The following is a 23169-nucleotide window of genomic DNA, read 5'->3' on the forward strand; positions in this document are numbered from 1 at the left end:
AGACTGATGGCTGACAGAGTGGACCTGCAGGAAGGTATCCAGAAGGCAAGACCTTGGATTTTACCCAAGGTCAGGGTGGCTATGATAGAACTGGAAAAGCCAAAAGAAAGTAACTGGATAAAAAGTTTTCAGCACGCAAAAGAAAAAAAAGAGGAAAACGGGGGAGGATCCATGGGCCAGGGAATTTCACAGGAATCAAACATGATTCATGATACAGAGAAAAAACCCAGCTTATCTGACTGATCAAGAAGACATTCTTCAGAATATATTGGCAACGAAACAATTTTCACACGGATAATACAAACACTAAAATGAGTGTTTCCTTACTACTATTAATCACATTTCAATTATTCATTATCTCTATATTTTCTAGGTTGCTTAATTCATTTAGTAAATCCACATATTAGGTACCACCGTGAGGGGAGGGAGGTTGGGGGTGCAAAATGAAGCAATTAAACTTAGAATTAAATTTTTGTAAACAAGAGTTAGTAGCACAGTGGCACAGTAGATTGTCAAGGAAAATGATGGGAGTGGGTACAGAGTCACCGGCCTTGCGTGTGCAGTCTTGCCAGCTACAAGGGAGGGACTCTGTCGCTCAGGAGTCGACCTTCTTGTTAATTAAAACTGAGCAGCAGGTGAGCAGCCCGTCCACCTTTTCCAGTTCAGATTGGCTCACAGGGATCAGCATATGGTCCTTCAGTTTCTCATAAACCTACAGTGGGAATCCAGGGGAAAGGAAAGGAGAAGGATGATCCATTTCTACCTGTTTTACCACTGGCTGTAAAGAATTAATTCAGTTTATAGGTCTAGGCTTTTCATTCATTTAATCCCCAAGGTACACATGCAGTCTAGACCACACACATGCCCACAGCCATCCCCTCAGAGCTAGTAGCAATTGGTTAACCACTAGCTTTATGCCTTAACCTCAAAGCCAAAGATGTGTCAGAAATATGGTTGTTACTAGAGATGCCTTTACTCTGCCATTGTCATTGCTAGATTAAGTGATACGTGAAAAGTTGGTGGCCATGCATTCAGTCTGAATATTACTCTCTCTCCACACTTAACAACCTGCTAGACTATACTTTAATGTTTTTTTCCTTACCAACACCACTGGAAAAATTTGACAAAATATAGTTTAAGTGAAGTATTTCAAGTCAAACTGCTTTTAAATTACAGGTGTGAATTTTATAGCATCTTTTGACACTAATAGAAAGCATATGTCAAGAATTCAAATTAACAGGCCATAGATTTTCCTCTGATGATCAAACAAAGCACATTTCTTAAAACAAAAGCACTTGAAAACACACCACCTAGAGACAATCTACCATGCTTCTTTAGGAAGCACTGTGTTCCTTAAAATTCATTGGTTAATTATGAGTTCTGGAGCCTGAGAGTTAGGTTCCAAACCCAGTTCTGCCAACTTACTAATTAAAGTATGATTTTAAGTGACATCCTCTCTGAGCCTCAGTTTACTTCTCTGTAAGATGGGAATAATAATACCACCCTTGTAAGGCTGTTCTGAGGACTAAATAAGGTAATAAGATAATGCACATAGCATGCTTGGCACAGTGCCTGGCACAGGGGAAGCCATCAGCAAACAGGGAAGTTATTAATGTTTTCATTATTGGTAATAGACACAGAACTGAATGGGAAAGCAGTTAATGATCATCTGGTTGTCAGACAATCAATATGGCTGAATAGGCATGAACAATCCAGACTGGTATTTCTCAAAGTGAGTTCTGTGACCCAGGTGCTTGATGATATGCAAACTCTAGGGTGGTTGTCCAGGAACTTGCATTAACAACCCTGATGCACATCAAAGTATGAGATCCACTACTCATCTAAGAGTTGGTTAAGCCCAAATCTGGGGTCAGGAGTCCTATAGGTTTGTCAGGTTCATACTTTCAACCATAGAAATAGAAATGATCTGTGTTCCCTGAACCCTTCTCTTTTTATCTGCTAAGAGGGAGACTGTGATTGGAGGGTAAACCTTGTAACTATATAGTATGGCGTATTTAAAAGGTGGCATAAAATATTTTCTAATATTTTCAAAGCTTAAGACATAAAAAAATCAATTTTTACTAAGGCTTTTCTGTAGTGCTTATTATAAATATCTTGTTCCTTGGGGCAGAGATAAAGATGCTGAAATACCCAGAAGATATGGACACTTGAAGAATCCATGAATAAGCACTGTCATATCTGCTTGGTAGGATAAAATTGAAATTATTAAAGTATACAGATGAGACTGGCAGAATGCCCTGAAAGACAAGGATGAGTTTCTTAGACCAGGAAAGAATTCCAGGTTCAGAGAGGACTCCCTTGTTGAAACACAAATGCAGGGACTCTTGGACGACCCAGGTGGCTGATTCTAAGTGTACCATATATCTTCCCGCTCCATCTTTTTGACAAAGAGCCTTTGCTACTTCTGATGTGCAACCCCCCTCTTCTTGCAGCCCTGACAATGAGCGCCCACCTCTCTGGGTCATTTATACTCCTCTGCCTTAAAAAACAAATGACCCACTGCTGAGGGGCAGCTCAGACCTGTCAGAAAACAACGATATAGTTGACCATCTAATTGTAGGTCTTTATGCTTAATGAGTATCTGAGTGTGGGAAGGTACATTTAATCAGAGCTGGAGCACAGACTTGTGCTTATGTGAAAAGCTTTGAATACCAGGCATGATTACTGTGCATGCATTAGTGACCAATGACATGAATAGAAATGTGAGTTAAATAAACTCTTCTAGTGCCCTAAATTATATTGTCCTTTCTGCTTTCTTAGTGATTTGATATGCATAGAGGAAAAGAAAGCCCCTATTTGTTATTGCATCATGAAAGAAGCCCCAGAGAGGCTTACCCTGCTGCAGTAGCCAGGAGGGATGGTTTTTTACCTTTGCACTTTCTGGATACTCTTCTGGGGTTCGGTGCAGCAACACGTGTCCTTTGCTGGGGATATTTAGATATATACAGTTTGCAGCCACGTCATCAGGCACGGTGAGTTTGTCATAGCGGTGGTCACTCATCTGTTGCATGATCTGCAAAGAGAAACAAAGCAGGCCTAAGCAGAGGGTCTCCCCACACTTGAAACAAGAGGAAGGCAGTGTGGTGGGAATAAAGCCTGCATTTGATGCCTTAGGCTATTCCTCTGTTCAAGTTCTTGTCTGTTACTCCAGTCACTAGGACCCAGAAGAGGAAAACCTGACTTAAGTCATGATTCTTTGCTCTTTTAAAATATGTGTTGGTCTTTATTTTTTTGAAAGGTTTTAAAACTGTCTATTATTTTTCTAGTTTTCGCTCAAAAGACCTATCAATAAGACACAAAATGGCCACATATCCAAAAAGCCCAGCAGGGGTTTTGATGATGTTCTTGGCTGAGTAAGCTCTGCCGCCCTGGTTTAAGGATCATAGCAGTAATCAGAATGGTCAATAATCGGATTTAGCAATGAACACACACACAATTTGCTCTTCCATGTACATTTAAATTGAATTCACCTGTCTGTTGGCAGCTGACATCCTTAATACAATGAGCATAAATCACCTGGGGAGAATATAAAATTATATTCCCAGGCCCTACCATCAGGCATTCTGTTTTGGCAGATTGGCGGTGAGGCATAGGAATTTGCATTTTGAAAGCTCTCCCAGATAATCCTGAGGCAGAGAGTTCCCAGACCACAACTGGAGAAAACCTTGCTTAGCAGATCTATTCTTCAAATGATGAGTTTATTAGTAACTTAGTAAAAAATAACTTTAAAAACAACACAAACCTAAACTCTGCATAAAATTTAAAATATTGATACATCATCCTTACCCCCTCAACATAACCCACTCCCCTTAAGCAACAAAAATGTTCAAACATCTAGGGCTGGCCATTTAGCTCAATTGGTTAGAGTGCTGTGTTGTAAATAACACCAAGGTCAAGGGTTCAGATCCCCTTACTGGCCAGCCGCCTAAATAAATAAACCCAAAAGCCAATATAATTTTGGGCTTAGTCTTATAGACTCTTTCTATTCTTTATCAATATTCATATGTTTTAAGGAATCTGCTGAAATGTCATGCCATGAAGGTAAATATAACACAATCTTTTCCGATCAATCCTAATCTAGCTTTCCAGGCAGGTTCCTTTTTACTCTTCAGTATTTGTGTGGAAATGTGCTTCTATTACTAGGCAGACTTGCCCACTCAGTCGTGATAGTTTTGGACAGTGAGATTTATGGTACAGAAGAGCACAAGAGCATGCTCTTTGTGAAGGTTAATTCTAGGTGTCAACTTGGTTAGATGAATGAATGATGAGAAACCTGCTAAAGCTATCTTTTCAGGTGTGTCTATGAGGGTGTTTCCAGCAAAGATGAGTATGAGAGTCTGAGTGCACTGGGTGGGAAAGACCCAACCTCAGTGTGGGTGGGAACCGCCCAATCCGCTAGGGTTCCAGAGAGAACAAAAGATAGAGGAAAGAGGTGAAACTCTCTCTTGATCTGCTGGAGCTGGCATACACTCTTTTCTCCTATCTGTGGACATCAGAGCTTGAGATTCTTCAGCTTTGGGTTCCAGAACTTACATCAAGGACACCATCAGCGTCCGTGGTTTTGAGGTCTTTGGACTTGGACTGAGCCACGCTACCAGCATCCAGTTTATGGATGGCCTATTGTGGGACTTTTCTTCATAGTCACGTAAGCTAATTTCCCTAATAAATCCTTCTCATATAATTATAACATATCTTATTGATTCTGTCTCTCTGGAGAACCCTAATACACTCCCTGTAGAAAATTCATTCCCAAGAGACATGAAGATGAACAGGACACAGACCCAGTTTTCCACGAGACTACTGTCCAACGGAGGCGACTGACAGACAAATAGATAATTGTAATAAGAATAAGCAGGGCACCATGTTAAACATTTTCCATTAATTATCTAACCTCAAAATTCCCATTTTATAGATGAAGAAACTGGACTGAGAGATGTCAAATAACTTGCTCAAGGTCATAAAGGTATATTCAAACCCAGATCTGTGCAACTCAAAATCTTCTTTCTTAATCATCTCACTTTGCTCTCTTTCTTGATAGTGACAGATCTCTCCCTCCTACAAACTACCATAAAATTTACTTTTTCACCCTCATTTGGTACTTATCACTTATTCTCTTGCAGTATCATTAATTTTTTTTTTTTTTTCTGGTGGCTGGCGAGTACAGGGATTGAACCCTGGACCTTGGTGTTATCAGCACCACATGCTAACCAACTGAGATATTTGGCCAGCCCATTAATTTGTCATTCATATGTAACCCTATTAGGACGTGGTGCAGTCTGTTGTAGCTAAAGGACTTGACTGGACATCTCCCTTGCATTTCTTAATTTTAATTCTTCCTTGAAGGGATAGGCCCACACAGTGGATCAGCAGTGGGATGGGTCCTTCTTTAGAGTTCTGATTGAGAACCTTAGATCTACTCCAACATGTGGGCAATTAAGATGTTAAAGACACTCCTAAAGATGAACTTTTCTAAGCAATTTAACAACGTCTTCAACTTAGCCCACTTTATAAAATGGATATGCCCAGAAATACTATGAGGAAGCTTAAGAGAAAAAATATCCAGAGTCAAGTAGCTCCCTTCTATTATAAATTGCTATTTTATTACTTCTTATGCATACTTTCCTTTTGGTTGCTGCCAAAACACAATAAATAGTAACTCCCACTTATTATTATATGGGAGGGAGCACACTGAGAACATAAACTCTGGAGTCAGACCTGGGTTTGCGTATAAACACTAACCTTTATTAGTTGTGTAAATTTAAGCTTTTTTTTTTTTTTTTAACTTCTTGGTTTCCTCACTTATAGAATTGGGAAAATAAAACTCTTTTATAAACTTATTGTGCAAGTTAAATGAAGATAATGTATATAATAAAGTTTAGTAATAAGGCCTTAATAAACTACTAGTATTTTATGACCACATGACCAGACAAACAATGTTCAAGTTTTCAGTTGGCAATTCCATCTACTATTCTGGCAAGCATTGACCTTTAACTTCATTCTTAAGGTAGCCTGTTTTGAAGGTCACTCCTTATTCTTACAACCATGTAAGACTATACCCACCATATTCCTGTGGTGGTTTCTTCAGACTCCTTCTTTCTAAGGCCTACATTATTTAATGCATAATTCAATGGTCTTGCAGGCTTAGCATCCCTTATGCCTAGATTCCCTATAGAGAATTGCTATAAAGTCCCCAGACTTTAAAAAAAATAAGGACTTGTTTGTTTGTTTGTTTGTTTGGGGCAGGTAAGGGGATCTGAAAAAGCAAATATTGTTTGTTTTAATATTTGTTAGACTGTTAGCACCTTGAATGCAAGTCCAGGCCTAATGGAATGGACACAGCATGGGTTTTAGAGTAAAAAGATCTGGGTTGGAAGCCCTGCTTGGTCACACACTAATTATGTGACCGTGGGAAAGTCCCTTAAGCTCTCTTAGCCTCAATTTCCTTAGCTATAAAATGGGATGACAATGCCATATCTATTGCCCATTGGGTAATTCTGAAGATTATTTTGAAAACAAAAACAGATAATGTACACAAAGTGCTTAGCAAAAAGTTCCTAGTACATACTGAACGTGTAATAAATGTGAGTTCCCTTCCTTCTTTGTTTCTTGAAAGTCACTTGGCATACAGCAGGTGATCAAAATAGGTTTGTAACTGATTCATTTCTTCATTTCTTTCACCCTTTCAGAGGAGGATATAGAGATGCTCAGGAGTACACTGTGGTAAACTATGTGATCAGTCACATATGTAAATAATTGCATTCCCTCAGAAAAATAATATATGGCTTATGTCCAGAAATAGAAATACGATTCATTACTTAGTATGGAACCTGGCTAAAATCAATGAGGCCAAGGTCTGTCTTTTTCTTAAAGCTACACAGAAGGGTACTATAGTCTGTCATTCTAACCCAAATGACTTTGGATGACAAAATAAGACAATAGGAGTAGTGGACTAGGGTGAACTAGAGAGTATGTAGCACCTAGAGGCATTAAAAAAAAGAAAGAGAAAAATACTTTGAGCATTTCAAACTAAACACATAAGCCTTTGTCCATTTGTGACCCTGACTTGGTAAAACAGTCCAGAACCCCAGTGGGCAGACCGACTTCTTCAAGGGTGTAAGTGGGGCTGTCTCTGCATGCAAGATAGCAGTTAGGATTTGTGACACTTCAGCAGTTGCTTTTGGTCAGTCTGGCCAATATGCTTCTTTCCAGGGAAAGGGATTACACTATTTCTGCATCTCTGCTTACTGTGTGCTGTTGAAGGTGGACCAAGATGGTCAGTTTGCTCATGTTCGCAGTCAGAACTGGACTGTCATCCTGTCACATGAATTGGACCTAGTTCACCTGAGAAGTTCAGGATTTCTTCCAGACCACTGGGGAGATAGTTTCCTGAGCCAGAGGTTTACTGAGGTTTACTCAGAGAGGTCCTTAAAACATGGTATGTACAGCCACTGCTACCTGGTCAAGCCTAGACACAAACAAAACAAAATCCAGAAACCTACTATTCCCATTGATTTGATTTTCTGAGCAATTGGGAGAATTGTGGGTGTCATATTTTGGCCCCACATATTCAGGCTAGGTGCTCCCACAATTCATAAGCACTAGATAATTACCAGCTGGTTTTCCATTTTAATTCATGGTCTACAGATGGTTCATTGTACTCTTTATCCATAGATAAAGAAAACACCCATGTCTTTAGTATAAGATGAGTTGAAAGAGAAAGAAGCATGGCAAGACCACATCCTTAGGCCTGACTGTACCCTCACCCGGCTCATAAGCAGTCTGGGCAAATTCCCCACCTCTCAGTCTGACTCATGCATGTCCGGCGGTGACTATGAAGCAGAAACATGGAATGTCGTACATTCCAGAGGAAGTGTTACCAATGATCATTATCAGGGCTAACTTCTTGTTTATAAGGGAAGAAACAAATAAATCTCCAAGGTTGTGCCTACCTCAGAAAGTGCCAGATTTCACTGGAATAACGGAGACTGTAGATTTCCTTTCTGGTTGTGCTTTATGCTGGCTCCAGCTCTCTCCACGCTCTGTCCGCATCCCCCGCCTCAAAACTCCTTGAGCGAACAATTCTCTCCTGTCTTGGTTCTTATTTCATTTGTTATTCTTCAGCTAATGACATTTATTTGAAATTCTAATTGCTGTTTTTCCTCACTCTTTAGTGCTTTTCTCTTTATTTATAAATAAAGACTTACTTATAATTTATAGCTGCTGGCAGGGCCATTCCTAAAAGAACTTACGTAAGGGCCAGTATGCAACCTAGAATTGCTTGAGGATAGTTTCACTTTTTCATTACTGGGAGGAAAGGAATTATAATATCCTTAGTGGGGAAATAATTTAATGCTGGTATTGTATGAAGTAATTCACTGATAAATTCTACTGAAAGTTACTTTTAAAATTAATGTCTAACAAAACCACCAAAGCCACCTTAAGAGAAGCTTTTCAATTAATTTATCAAGGCCCCACGGTTATCATTTTAAGGCAGATTAAAAAGTATGCTAAAAGAAATGGCTTTTAATAATGTACAGGAACTATTTGGGGCCGTGAGTGGTCCTGCTTCACTGTGGAAAGAAAATACAAAAGCTATATCAGGAGTAGTTTTTCTAAATGAAAAGAATTTAGGAAGTGGTAACTGCAGATAAAAAATAAGAAAAAAATTTTTTTCATGAAAAAGCTAAAGGTGCTTATTCTTAACACAAAGAGTTTCTGTCTTTTGGACAAAGAACAGGTTTCTCTTTTCCTGTCGGAGTGATCGTTTTCTTTTCTCTTACATGTTGTTATTATCTGAATAAGACAGCTTGCCATTTATTTATAGCTGGGGTCATGAGATATGTGTATATACACAATGCAGGGTACTGGACATTCAGAGGGGGACCCACGGAGAAAGGCTCAGGGAGACCGTACCTCTCTCTAACATCTTTCCCCTGTTGTGTCCTGACGCACTGTGAGGATGAGATCCCACAGCCCGCCTGGCAGGGCATCGCCACAAGGGGCTCAGGCTCCTGAGACTGAGCCACAGCGAGGCCAAGGAACAGGTTCTGCTTCCCCTTTGTGGATGCACAGAGCCTTTGTTAAAAGATGAGCATCATTTCAAATATCCCGAGAATGCAGCTGTAGGGCTATTTAGCTCTATGTTCCAACGTTTTTTCCTTAAAAAGTGTGGAGGAGGTGGTATTGCTCCAGAGCTCTATGTAAAGATGTTCTTTTAACCCCAGGGACTGTACTTCCTGCTTCTCACTGTACCCCAAGCCAGAACGGAAAGGAGAAAGCACCTAAACCCTTTACATGTCTCTACAAATTCTTCTCCCTAAGAGCAGACTATACTATATCCTGAGAGCTCCAGACTCAACTCTGAATAATACACATGAATTCAACAGGATTTGGGTGGAAGATCTGAGAAGTCAAGTTGCTGTTCCAAATGCCTTTTCTGACTTTTGCTAAAGGAATTATTCCACTTTGTGTAAAATAATTAGCGTGATTATTACTGGAATTGGAAACAACTGATGTTTGGTTCAATTCAGCAATCCTTTATGGAGCACCCCTTTTTGGGCAAGGCACGATGTCAGTGTGAGGGTGGAAAGAGAAAGAAATGAAAAGATAACTTAGTCACAGGCTCTGCTTTCAACAGTTGAAAATCTATAATTTGGGGCTGGCTGGTCAGCACAGTTGGTTAGAGCATGGTGTTATAACACCAAGGTCAAGCGTTTGGCTCCCCATACCGGCCAGGTACCAAAAAAAAAAAAAAAAAAAAGAAAGAAAATCAAATCTATAATTTAAGACAGGACAAGCATGTGAAAGGCATGCTAACAGTAAAAAGAAAATCAGTCTCACTGTTATCATAGGCACCTCCTTAATGAAGAAGGCAAACAGCTGTAGAGAGGAAATGGCTTTGAGGATCATTTGGCCACGTCACCATGGTCTGCTACACAGCTGCTGGTTTGGGGGAACTGGCCTTGCTCCCCAGAGTGGAGCTGTCACAAAATAGAGTGGGAACTATCTGGCTTTCAGCCCGAGAATCTGCAAGGCTAGTTGCATTAACAACCAGGCATTTCCGGCAGTTCCCAACATTTCTGGGAATTTTCTCATCCAAAGGACTGGAAACCAGCTCCATTCTCCGGCTTCTTACTCATGCTTTCTTTGTATTACAGCAATTATGTAAAAAAAAAAAAAAACCCTGGGCTATGTTGTTTCACTGAAAAATTTAGGACTTATTGGTCAAACACTGAAGCAAAGGTGTATAGAAGGTATTTAGAACTATTTAAGAAATATTTGAAGCACATTTCTGGTTCACCCATAATTGACCTTCCTATGATATATATAGATGTACCCATCTGAACATATCAAAACTAAACCAATATTAAAAGCAACTGATTATAGAGTCTATTGAGATATGCAATATATGATATTCAAGCATACTTTTCATTGCTACTGGATATCCAAAATCATTCACTCATTTATTTACCCATCCGTCAAGAGTTTATTGAGAGCTTGACAATATACCAGGCATCAAGCCCTGACAACGCTTTTAAGGCTGAGCCAATATAACTATGGATAACATTCTAGAATTGATATCATACTTTTATGTTTTATAGTTTTTCCACAGATTCGCTCAAAATGAACACAGCCTTGTCTTTTAAGCATTTCTCTCTGAAGTGACAGGCTGTACAGATGCTAAGAATGAGGTTACATGGCTCTTTTTAGTTAAGTCTGGGCAAACTTTCAATGAAAATATTCCCTTTGAAGCCAGCTGCCCTTTTCTTCACAAATTATCTTTCATATATGGAGCTGCCTCTTATGCTCCGATCATATGGATGTTGGGAATATGTGGGGGAAAGACTTTGGTTGTTCAAACTATAAGCATAAGTCATAGGAACCATTTCTGGAAGGGACCCCTAAAAACAGTGGTCTCTGAGGAAGGCTGGGAAAACCTCCCACACTCTGAGGGGAACTCTGAGCTCTGTGAAGGGCTGGGGAGCGGGACAAGGGCAGGAGGAATGAGAGAAAATGCCTTTGGGTGAGTGACAGCCTTGACCAGTTCTGATTTCAGGTGTGGAGAGGAAAGAAATTCAGGCCACAGCATCCCTTCTAAAATGCACAATCTGGGATCCTGTCCTCCCTTCCTCTCCCTGCCTGTGCATACTTTAAGACTAGTTCTGCAACAGAAGCAAATCTCCCAGGATCTTATTCTTACGGACTGTATGTAAGTACAATAGGCAGCTGCCTACTTGGCTATTGAGGCTATGTCCTGGCTGTGCTTCCCCAGATACTGGCACTACCATACCCTTCTGCACCCTAAATTCCACCACTAGATTAATCCCAAACATTAATTTCTAGAGTACTGGGAGGTTGCTGATCTTTAAGGTTTCCTTGGGTCGTTCGACAGCAAGAAACAGCTGGAGTAATTACTGACTCATCTGTTTATTGATGCATTCACCTACTCTTAATTCATTTCTCACAGTAACTGTGCATTGGGTGTATAATCTCCATTTTTACAGATGAGAAAACCAAGGTTCAGAGAAATTAAGTAATTTGTCTGAGGTCACACATTAAGACTCTATCTAGGGTTCAAGCCCAGGTGTGTCAGCCTCCAAATGCCCATGTTTTCCCATCATACCAAACTACCACCCTTCGCCTGGAAAGACTAGACTCAGAGCTCATTCAGTGGCAGCCTGTGGGCTAACTTTTCCTGTAGATAGAATTTGTTTGACATATGCATATTTTTAAAAGTTTGCATCTGAATGCATTTTACACAGAGAAGGTCTGGCCCCTGAAGTCATCTGAGTTTGCTACTGGACTATTTGGTTTGGTTTCCTCAAAGGCAGCAATTCTGTTCTTTAAGTAAATGAAAGAAAAGTAAAGCCTTTGGAACGGAAAGAGACAGTGAGTGAGGAGGCAGCATGGCCTCTAGAGAAGCAGAAGGGCAGGCTCCAAGGTGAGAGACAAGAAATGGCCAAACATGGACTCTTTGCTATAAAGCTCAGGACCAGCTCTGCTCACCCCGACCCCAGCACTGGTGGATTAATGCATATTCTCTGTATGAGCAAATGATTCCTTGGATATCTCATCAGTAGGGCATGTGTTAAAAAAATTATTTTTTTTGCAATAATTGTGATTGCTTTGCTTTGAGTCATTCAAAGTCCTTTGCTTAGTCTGGTTGGACATCTGTGAAAGGGTTGCCAGAGGGTTAGGGAAGAGTCTGTGCCCACCTAAAAGCATTCTTTTTTTTTCCTGGAACAGGGCAAAGAAAATCATCATTGGGACTCTCAATTATATCACTGTACCTAATTGTATTCTTAGCCTTAGTGGCTAGGAAAAAAGTCTTTAGCATTTGTCTGGTGCCCTGAGATCTTCAGCTCCAAGCAGTAGTGTGCTGATAAATTCAGGGGAAAATGTATGATAATATGCCCATATAAATTATTATAAATTGTACTGATATAAAGGATGGCTAGCACACAATTTATAAATAGTAATGAAATATTCAATACGCTTTACTGGAAATTTCATTTTGTTAATTGATTCTCACAGAATGCTTTTGTTGATTTTTGCAAAGCTCATGTATCCGAGGCCACACTATAGTTGCAATTGACAGATCAGTGTAGTTCCAATGTGGCTGTTGGTTGAACTTTTTTACAGTAATGAGTAAGACAAGTAAAACAAGGAAGACATATATTGGAACTTCGCATGTTTGGCAATGATGTGAATGACATCTTTGTTGAATTGCATTATAGTTTTTAAATGTTGGAAGAATATTCCCTCATTTTCTCCTCAATGTAATGGCTACACATATGAGACACTTGTAAGTTTAACATGCATTATTAAAATTTTCTCTGTTATTATGTCTAGACAATCAATACAATGACAAGTCAAATCCTGATTTTCAGCATTTGTTTATTCTTGTGGTATAAATATTCCCACCATGGCCAATTTTGAGCTACCAAGGTGACATCACTGAAGGGGAACTGGGAAGAGATGTGCAACGACAGACTGTTATAGAATATTACCAGCATGCAGACACGGTAGATGTAAATAATCTCAAGGGCACAGCTAATGGTAAAATGTAGAAATGTAACTAGAAAGTGATGAGTTTTAAATATTTATTACCTTTGTTTTTAATATAATTTATTTAATTGTAAGTGTACATAATTTAATTTTTAATAATGGTTATGTTTAACAACCAGCTTGCAAAATTCCTGAAAATTTAACAATCAATTTGTAAGCTGCTAGGAGCCGACTCCAACAAACCACTGCCCTACTCAGGAGACTTCATAGTTTTACAAGACATGGTTCCTGGACTTCAATGTAAGTTGGCCTGCCATAGAAAGCTACTCTAAGTCACCCTCCACCCTCTCTGTCAATGCCATAGATAACTTTAGCTTTAAAATCTGGCTCATGTAACTTTTGCTTCCTCATGGGCAGACATTATTTGGGGATTAACCTTCAATGAACTTACAAAATACACTGATGGTATAAGGTATCATAAATATGCGGAAGACAGGATAGCAAATTGGATTTGCTACATAGGAGCCTAAATTCGTTGAAGCTCTCAAACATACAAGAAAAGATGATTGGATTTCCTTCTTCACATTGACTGGTTGGAAGCTTAAACTCTGATTGGTCTGTGTATAAAAAATGAAATGAGAATTCATGGCCTGCATTCTTTAACTTGGCTCCAATTTAAATACTCATTCTTGTTTCCCATTTTCCACCATTTTTCCCCTTCTACTTCTAGTTATGTTATTTTGCTATTCTTTTATGTACCTTTGTATGCTGCTTTTACCAAATGAGGTGAGGTATGATTATATAATTTCAATCAGTTCTAAAGACATGTTTTTAAATGATAAAACTATTACAAAACACAAACTTCTTGTAAAAGATTCAAATAAGAAAAGTTAAATTTTTTTGAAGTTAAATTTCCATGGGACTTACAACAGCATAAATTTGTCAAAACTTATTGAATTATACACTTGAAATTGTGAATTTTATTGTATGGGAATTATATCTCATAGAGCTAATTAAAAAATAATTATCAAGTCCTCTTTCCTCCCTACTATCCATCTTTCAGCATTTCAACAACTCTTAAAATCCTCCTAAAGTCTCCTGATGCAATTTCCTTTGTAAGACACACCCGCTCAGAGCTCAGCCTTCAGTGAAGAGCAAAGAGCCGCCGCCAGTCTGCACTTGTGCCACATCCTTCTGGGCCATCAGTGCTGGTCACTGAATCTCCAGCTTCCATCAGCTCTGGTTGCTCTCCAGAGACCCTTCTCAAATTCTCCCTAATAGGCTTCAGGGATGGGACCAGACAAACTTTTTACCAAAACAGATATTGGGGTTTCCTTCCTTCTTCCTGCCACTATTCCTATGTGTAGAATTTAGCATCATGTCTGTTTTCAAGCCAGAGTACTTCAGAGCTGGGAAAGAAGGCAGATGCTTCTATTCAAGTCTGAGGGCTTATGCGCCTAAAGAGTATTAGCCTAACAAGAACTCACTGCAGATATATTGTTTTTTAATATACAAATGTTATCAACACAGAGAAAGGCACTATATGGAAAACATGATAAATATTTTTCATTCTGTAAGCATTTCCCTCTAAAAGAAAAAGACAGGATGTTAGAGAAAAGTTAGCATGATAAGCATCTGTATTTCAATAATTGAGGGGAGTTATGCATGGTATTCCTTCACAGGAGAGCTATTTCTCTAAAGTGCCAGTTATTTTTCTCAATGATATTATTCTGAATGATTTTAGGTGGCATTTTTTGTTCATGGACATAGCAATTTACTTTAGGAATGAATTTTCTCCCCCCACACTCCAATGCTAATGCAGGAACTGAGGTCGGGTGACTCCAGACAGAGCCAGGTGTGGCCTATGGATTACCTGCATCAGGATCACGCTGGGGCTCCTGGGCTCCATCCCAGTCTTGCTGAATCAGAATTTCTTGTGGTGAACCCCAGGAATGGAATGTACATTTTAAATGTGTACTCTATGTGATTCTTGGGTACACTAAAGTTTGAGAACCACTAATTTAGACTATTCTAATTAAATTAATATGATCTTCACACTGAAAAGCTATTATTGCTACTGTTAATATAACTAATAATAGCTGACCTATAATGAGTTCTTATCACTCGCCAGGGTGTGGATGAAAAAGAAATGAGTAATTAGAAAAGGTACACAAAATGTAATAGAATCAGCACCTTTCATTTAGATTCTAATTGGTTTCTTTTGAAACTCTTTAACTATTAGTCATCTGTAGGTATGTGGTCACAGCTTTGAATTTGGAACCACTTCAGAAAGAGATAAAAGGGAATGTCTGTTTTAACCTATCTCCAAAGCTACCTTTTACATCTGTGTCTGTAGACAGTGCTATGAGTAATGCAGAGACCCAACTGCAGCAATAGAACCATCCAGTGACCATAACTGAAAATAAGATTTAGAAATATTCTTAAATATTGTTGGATTATTATGACATTTTATGAAAACAAGGAGAAATAATAAGTAATTGTTAAGAGCAGGGTGATCCTAGGGGGATGGTTTTGCATGAGGGTGGTGGCAAATGTACTTTGTATCTCTTGTATGTTCTTATTTCTAAGGATGGTCCAAATCCTAGTATTGTGTCAGGCAGTGGGGACGTTGTCCCCAGAGGCTGGAGAATAATTCAGGGTTAAAATGTCACTTCTAATTTAGTGTCTACATTTTACTTTATGTTTTATTAACTTTCAGCCAAGCAATAGGATACTCATCAACAACTAAGGCATTTAACATGTGATTTCCACAAACAGTAACCCTAAACTCAATCATCTTCCTTCGAGCTCAACTGACACATTTCCTAATCATTTCAATACCAAAGGTACTGCTGTTGGCATGGCTGAGTGATGTGCAATTTCAGCCCATGAAACAGAAATCATCCTGGGTGGTTTTTTTTCTCCCCAATCTTTTGCCAAATCAATTCACCCAAGAGACGATTTGACACTGCTATAGATGGAGGGCATGCGAAAGTTGTTAAAGTGATTTTCTGGGTGGGCCTTGAGAGTGAGTACAGATAAAGAACAAATGGAAAAGAGTAAAGGAACGAGATGCCAAATTTGGAGGAGCACTGATTCCATTGCTGCCAGTGGAAACAAATGGACGCCAACCCCATTAGTGTCGTATAAGCTTAGACATTGGATGTCTACCAGAGCTGCTGTCAGCTGGACATGTCTGAGTATCGCTCAGTTCCCAAAGTGTGAATCTAGGTCAGTGAAATCCAGCAACATGTGCTTTCCCGCCTATTTCTGATGGTTTGTTTCACTGTAGGAGATGGAGAGAACGGAGTGCATGATGACAGAGAGAGTTTGAACTCTTTTCCAAAAATTCTACCAAAGGCACCCCATTCTGGAGATAATTTCTGAAGTTATTTTGTCCTCCAGGGCCCACTACAGTGCCTGACACAGAACAGTTATGTAACTATCTGTCCAAGTGTTGATCTGACTCCGTTTTCTCCCTTTAGAGCCCATCAGTCACAGTGTTTTGTTATTTATCTAAATGGGCTTCACCTTCTGTGCTGCCCTTTCCGTTTTCATGGACACTTTCCTAGTCCAGACCCATCTCTCATTTACTCCTGCACAGTGCAATGGCACCTAATAGGTTTTATTACTTCTAATCTTTAGTCCTGTTAAATCATTACAGGCACAGTACTAGTCAGATCTTTCTGAAAAACCACCTTCAGTTTTTACTCCTCTATAAAAAATTTTGTGTGACTCCCCACAGCCCGCAGATAAGAAAACCCCAATTACTTTTGCCAAGATATAAGTTGGACCAGACCCCACGGATATCTTGGACCTTATCTTTCTTTCCTTATACACAGCCCCCATTCCAGCCACTGTCTCTTGATTATGAAATAGATACTCTCCCATGTTGCCCCATTTGTAATGACAGTCCCCCTTTTTATGTATGAATTAGAAAATGAGGTTGTTTGTTAGATATCCAACTTAATAACTATGTATGTAATTGAAGCTTCCTCAAAGAAACAAATGAAGTTGGAGTCTTCTGTGGTTTTCTATCCTCAAACAGGCATAAAGATGTTTGTTGCTAAGCCCAAGTCTTGCCTCCTTATAGCCACTGAAAGGACGGTATTACAGTAGTCAAGAGTCTGCAATGAACCCATTTTAAAATAATCTGTATCACTAGTGCTTTATAATTACATGGTTGCTACTTTTTGCCAACTAGTTGTACTCCCGTGTGTTTAAGACACGATCATTCACCTTAACTGGCCGTCATGACATTTCCAATGGGAAGGAACAACATTCTCATTTCCTAGTGAGGCTGATTCCACTTTGTTTTTTCAAGAAGAGACTGAGCACAGGAAACGGGGGTCACACAGGGAGAGCTGGAGGCAGAGCTAGAATGACAATCCATGAAATTTGGATCCTAAGTTCTCTGCTTTGCCCTCATAGTCATTTTGGCCCTGTGGACAATCATGCTTCTTTAGTAGAATCAAGATATGATTATTTTCAAAAGTTAAGTTCTTCTCTAATATCAGTAATGGTGCAAAGTTTAACTTTTTTTTTCCTTATTGGCACAAATCTTCAGGCATCAAAATCAGGTCCTCTTGTCAGGTTTTTCTCTGTGTGTGTTGTGGGAGGGGTATGGAAACATAAGTCAAATGCAAGTTTCCTAGTCTCAGAAAATGATAGCATTAGATTTTTGATAACTTGGAGTACCTTAATAAGGGATTTTAGCATGTCAAATGGATTGAATGATGGCATCCAAATTATTACTCAGTTAGGTATTATATTTCAAGTTTATACAATGTTGACTTTATGCAGCCAAAAAAATGAGTTTCTATCTCTTTATGGCTTTAATTTGGATACTTTCTCTACTTTTACTACTTCTGTAATTTGAATATGTTATTTTGCACCTATATTACACAGGAGTTGGTTTCTTCAGGTGCACATTATTTCTAAACTGTGCGCTTTTGGAAATTGCAGGTATCCTTGAAGGCAGCGTCTCTCAATTTGACCTGTGTATCAGAATCATCTGTGGAGCTTTTCAAAAATGCAGATGCCTAGGCTCTATACCAGACCCAGAACACCAGAATTTTCTGAGATAGGTCCAGGGCAGTGGTTTTCAGAAAGCTTCTTCAATGATTTTAAACGACACCTCTTATTAGGAATCACTAATTTAAGGTCACTTACATACTTTTTCTTTTGTAAGGAAGTCTTGGATTGCAAGGCCCCTTAAAAAGTCATTTGACCATCCACCCAACAGATGCTTAAATTCTCCCTACAATATCCCACAGAGTCAGCTGAATACTTTTTGATGTTTCATTGTATAATGGACAGAATGAACAGCACTTTAAATATAATTTCTCCCTTTTTTTTCTTCTGACATTTTCTTGAAGCACATTATTACTCCCTTACTCCTACGAGGACAGTTTTGCCTTCTTCCTGCCTTGGTACTAGTGCTAAAATTCAGCATGGCTGTTTTGGTCTCACAGCTTCAAATTATTTATTGCCTTATCATGCCAAGCATTTTATTTTGGCCACACCAGCCTTGTTGGCATATAGCTCTGGGAATACTGTCAGATAAGGCAACTGCTGCCAGTAAAAGGAGCATAAACAGTTGTTATAAACTCAGAGGCTATTTGGTTTTCTGTTTTGATTTCTTAATACAGGCATGGTAGATTAAAAAAATCTTTGTTTTGTGGATCTGGTGAATACGACTGGAATGGACAACCAGATAATAAGACTAAATTAAACCTACAATGGGATTGTCAGTATGCCTTTCATAACAGAGATCCTAAGTGGAAAATCTTGTGGCATACTATAATTCCCTGTGAAAACAACAACTAAAAATGCAAAGTCTTTATTTTTCCACTTCAATCACCCTGTTGACACTAGCTAGTTCTCATTCTGTCTTTCGGGTTTTACTATTGCTGTTCTAGTTGTCATTGAAGGAAATTCCAGGCAATAAAAAATGTACAAAATCCAAACACGTTAAGGGTTTTTCCATCTTCATTCTTTATATGACCAGCTATAAACTAACATGGACATTTTTGGACATAAAATCAATGCTGAAGCTGAGTCAAAACAAGAGGAAATAATGTTTCAGTGATCTCTATTATATAGTTAGTGATTCAAAAGGAAAACAGACTAAGTGCTATGCAATTTAAATGAGTTGCAAAGCAGCTCTTGTCCTCATTCAAGGAATCTTACAAATGCAGTCAGTTATTTCAATAAGTAGATAAGAAACCTAAAAGACATTTCCATTGAAATACATTGTGAGTTTTTTTTTTTTTTTTTAAAGATGACCAGTAAGGGGATCTTAACCTTGACTTGGTGTTGTCAGCACCACGCTCCCCCAGTGAGCTAACCGGCCATCCCTATAAAGGATCTAAACCCTTGGTCTTGGTGTTATTAACACCACACTCTCCCAAGTGAGCCACGGGCTGGCCCTGAGCATTTTAATTTAAAATTACAAGTTTATTGGAATTCCACTTACTGTATTTCAGCTCCATTTACATGACAAAGACATGAAAAATGGAGTGGTGATCTCATAATTCTTTTCTCATCACATCCTTTTAGTATTTCTATTAAATGTATTTTAAATAATTTACTGTGGTATAAAAGAACAGAGTTATTAATAAAAGAAAGAAAGAAAGGCTACTGACCAAAACCATAGATGACAAAAGGAGAAAATAACTGGTCTTTTGCACAGGGTTAGGATGGTGAGAGTGCTCCTCTGCTGCCCAGCCAGCAGGTGGCATAGCCCCCAGCTGGTCAGTGTCACAGTCCCTCCAAGGCAGGGTCAGCAGCTTCCTCATCTGATTAGTTTCAAGAAAGTTTTAGTTAAGGGTTGCCACCTCCCACTTCTTCCCTCCCCCCTTCCCTTCCTCCTTCCTTTTTTTTTTTTTCCCAATTGACTGGAGAACTGAGTGCTAACAAGGAGATTGAGTTAAAATAATTACTGAGAATTACTGCGAGTCACCCTGAGGGCAGATATTACAATCTGTCCTCCTGTGACAGCATGTAATTAATCCAAGTTCCTGAAGAGTAAAGCGATTTTGGACTGGATCTAGAAAAAGAACGGGGTGAGATGCGGTACAAATTTACTCCTTATGATGCTCCCCCCCTTAATTAAAAAGATTAAAAACATGCTAGTCTGTGAAAAAGACAGGCATCATGCAGAGAGTAGAGCAGCGGTTTAGGAGTTAGGCAGACCCAACTATTGGAGAATTATTTCCGTAAGTCATAGTCCATTCCCAGCAATATAATATGTGTATTTTTCCTAAACTTTTAAAAATTAAAACATAACATACAAAGTGAAACAAATAAAGCACAACATACAAACTGGCCCTCTGACCACTCCCTCCCTCCTTTAAGTAACCACTATCCTGACTGCGAACAGTACAGAGTAGTTTTGTCTGTTGATTAATTTTATATGAATGAAATAATAGGATATGTATTCTTTGGAGGTTGGCTTCCTTTGCTCAAATTATATTTGTGAGCAGCAGTTCTAGCTGTGGAGCAACTGGAGTTCTCATCTTTGAGAATGCAAACATAAGACTAGTAGGTGGGATGTCTGTGCATGAATGAATTAATCTTACATTACTTCCTTTTATAGGTAGAGAGGCAGGATGGAGGTGGTAGTTGTCCAGGGGCATAAGGGGAATGATGGAAAGTGTGGGGGGAAAACAGCAGAGAGGCCAGACTGCTCTAAACACTAACTTTGATTAAATAATAGCATTTCTAGGATCAAACTTGATGTTAAATATCTTCAGGAATTTGTTCAAATCAACCTAACCACCACTACCTTAGCCATATCAATGGTAAAATTCAGTAACAGTATATCTTCCTTCTCTTGGTTGGTACTGTACTAAATGTGTTCAGGACAGACATATTTCAATGCAATCATCCATCTAGCAACAGAGTTGCTAAAATCTTCCTAGATGATTTCATTTAAACATACAAAGCACACACTATTAAATCTACTACAATCTGGACAGGTATGATGACTATCTCCATAAGAACCCACTTCATTAACCAAGAATAGATTGCAACTCATTACAAAGTGTTTCAGTTGCACTAAGTGTTTGAATTGCAGTAAGACTACCCAGAAATGTTTGGGCTCTCAGCTTTACATGAATATGTGAGAAGCAGCTTTCAGACTCTGGAGGAAACAAGTCCTCAGAGAGCAGTGACAGATGCGGGAAGTGATTAAGCTTGCAGTGTGAGGCACAGAAAGGCACAATTCACCTACATTTAAATAATATGCCCTTTATGGAAATGCCCAAGAGGCCAGGAGCTTCTCTACAGAGGCAAGTACTGAGACATTAAAGTTTGCAAAGGGAAAAAATAGATATCTGGGACCAAACTCATGTTTTCCCTGAGACCAGTCAGATCCTGGATACCAGCAAAAAATGGGAAGAGGGAGGATAATTGGAGAGAGAGAAGGGAGGAGGAAAGAGAGCTCAGCCAGAACTAATCCATGGTAAAATAATTAGGAAAGGCTTTCCAATAGAAAAAGAATGGGTACGGAGTGGGGTGGGCAACTGGGACAAGGGCCCAGGCAACCTGATTCTAGATTCATGAGATCCTACTCAAAATGCTTATTTCATCAGATCTCAGTATTTTCACCTGTAAAATGGGAAAAATAAAACTAACAATACTTTCATTATTTGTAAATGAAATATCTGTCTCTATCCATCTGTCTTCCTGCCTGTCTATATCAGCATTTATATCTCTATGTTAGTCGTAGGACTTACTCCATTATTGATTTTATTGATAGTTCTAATGTAATAGCCAAATGGTTCTCAAATAAGCAGCTCAGTTGAATTTCACCAACCCACCTATTTCTGACCTGAGACCATTCCCTCAAGTAGATCTCATTATTCTCAGTTCAGTTTGTCCTCTTGCTTTCACTGTAAGAGGACGTTTTTGATGCTAGGAACATGACAGGTGGGCATTCACCAACTCCACAGGCCCATGGTTTAGGCAGCACATTTGCTGATGGAAAACATGATCTTCAAAGAATGCCTTTCTAGGTAGTGAGGATTATTTATAGCTTCTGACACAGAAGGTTTCAAGTAGAGAATGAACATCATGATTAACATTAACTTGAATGAATTCTATAGGAAGGAGGACTACAAAGTCCTCATAAGATGCCCTTAAGAGATGTGGTCTTAGAGAACTTGGCAATGGGAAGGGAAGGCAGAACAGAGAAATGGGAGTGAGTTGCCAGGACATACAATGGACTTGGGGCTTGACTTTCTTTTTCTTTTTTTTTTTATTTTTTAATTTTTTTATTTATTTTATTTTATTTTATTTTTTTTTGTTGTTTTCGTGACCGGCACTCAGCCAGTGAGTGCACTGGTCATTCCTATATAGGATCCGAACCCGCGGCGGGAGCATCGCTGCGCTCCCAGCGCCGCACTCTACCGAGTGCACCACAGGCTTGGCCCCTTGACTTTCTTTTTCTAAGTCATTAGTGATCCTCTTTTCTGGCTGCAGGGTCTTCCCCTCCAATTTTTTTTTTTTTTCTGTGAAAGAAATGTTGATCCAACATTTCTGAAGAAATGCAGACCCTTCTGCGTAAAGACCTGAGGGTGCCCAGGCCCCTGCTTCATGGTGATAATCTTATCTTCCTCATTTTTATGTTCCCATCTCTTCTGACCTCACCTGCCCCATCCAGCTGTACCTCCAGAAGCCCACCAGAAAATCCTTTATTAGTGGAGCTGGTGTGCTCACATCTCAGGAATGTACTTTGTACTTTTAGTCTTTGTGTATGCCATGTCCCCACCTGGAACACTCTCTTGCTAAATCCCACCCTGTCAAATGTCACCCATTCTTCAAGACCTGAATCTAGCCCCATTTTCTCCTGGAAGCTTTCTCTGAATATCTAGCCATCAGGGAACTCCCCTGTCTTCTCTGAACTTTGAATAGCAGTTAGGGTCTATTTCGTATAACATAGTGCTAATTAACCATATTATATTATATCTTATTTTATAATGAGTTATTTTCTCCAGACTATTTGAGTTAGGGACCGATGGAGCTAGGGACCAAGCTATTTGAATTAGGGACCTAGTCTACCTGGAACGGCAGAAGGGGCTACTTTTCCTAATTTGCTTACCCAGAAGGGATTCTTTCTGCTGATTCACACAAAGG

At 39.2% G+C, this 23169-nt stretch overlaps 1 protein-coding gene across 1 annotated transcript in view; it reads right to left on the reverse strand.

Annotated features, from left to right (window-relative positions):
* Positions 1–343: 343 nt before the first annotated feature.
* Positions 344–23169, reverse strand: part of DDAH1 (dimethylarginine dimethylaminohydrolase 1) — a 150428-nt gene continuing 127602 nt past the window's right edge. Inside the window, exons 5-6 of the mRNA XM_063106780.1 lie at positions 2891–3034; positions 344–712 (exon numbers count right to left, since the gene is read on the reverse strand). Of these exons, the coding sequence (XP_062962850.1) occupies positions 596–712; positions 2891–3034 (261 nt within the window). The 3' untranslated portion in view covers positions 344–595. The remainder of the gene's footprint in view (positions 713–2890; positions 3035–23169) is intronic.

Source organism: Cynocephalus volans, chromosome 8 (assembly GCF_027409185.1).
Source record: "Cynocephalus volans isolate mCynVol1 chromosome 8, mCynVol1.pri, whole genome shotgun sequence".
Taxonomy (NCBI): Eukaryota; Metazoa; Chordata; class Mammalia; order Dermoptera; family Cynocephalidae; genus Cynocephalus; species Cynocephalus volans.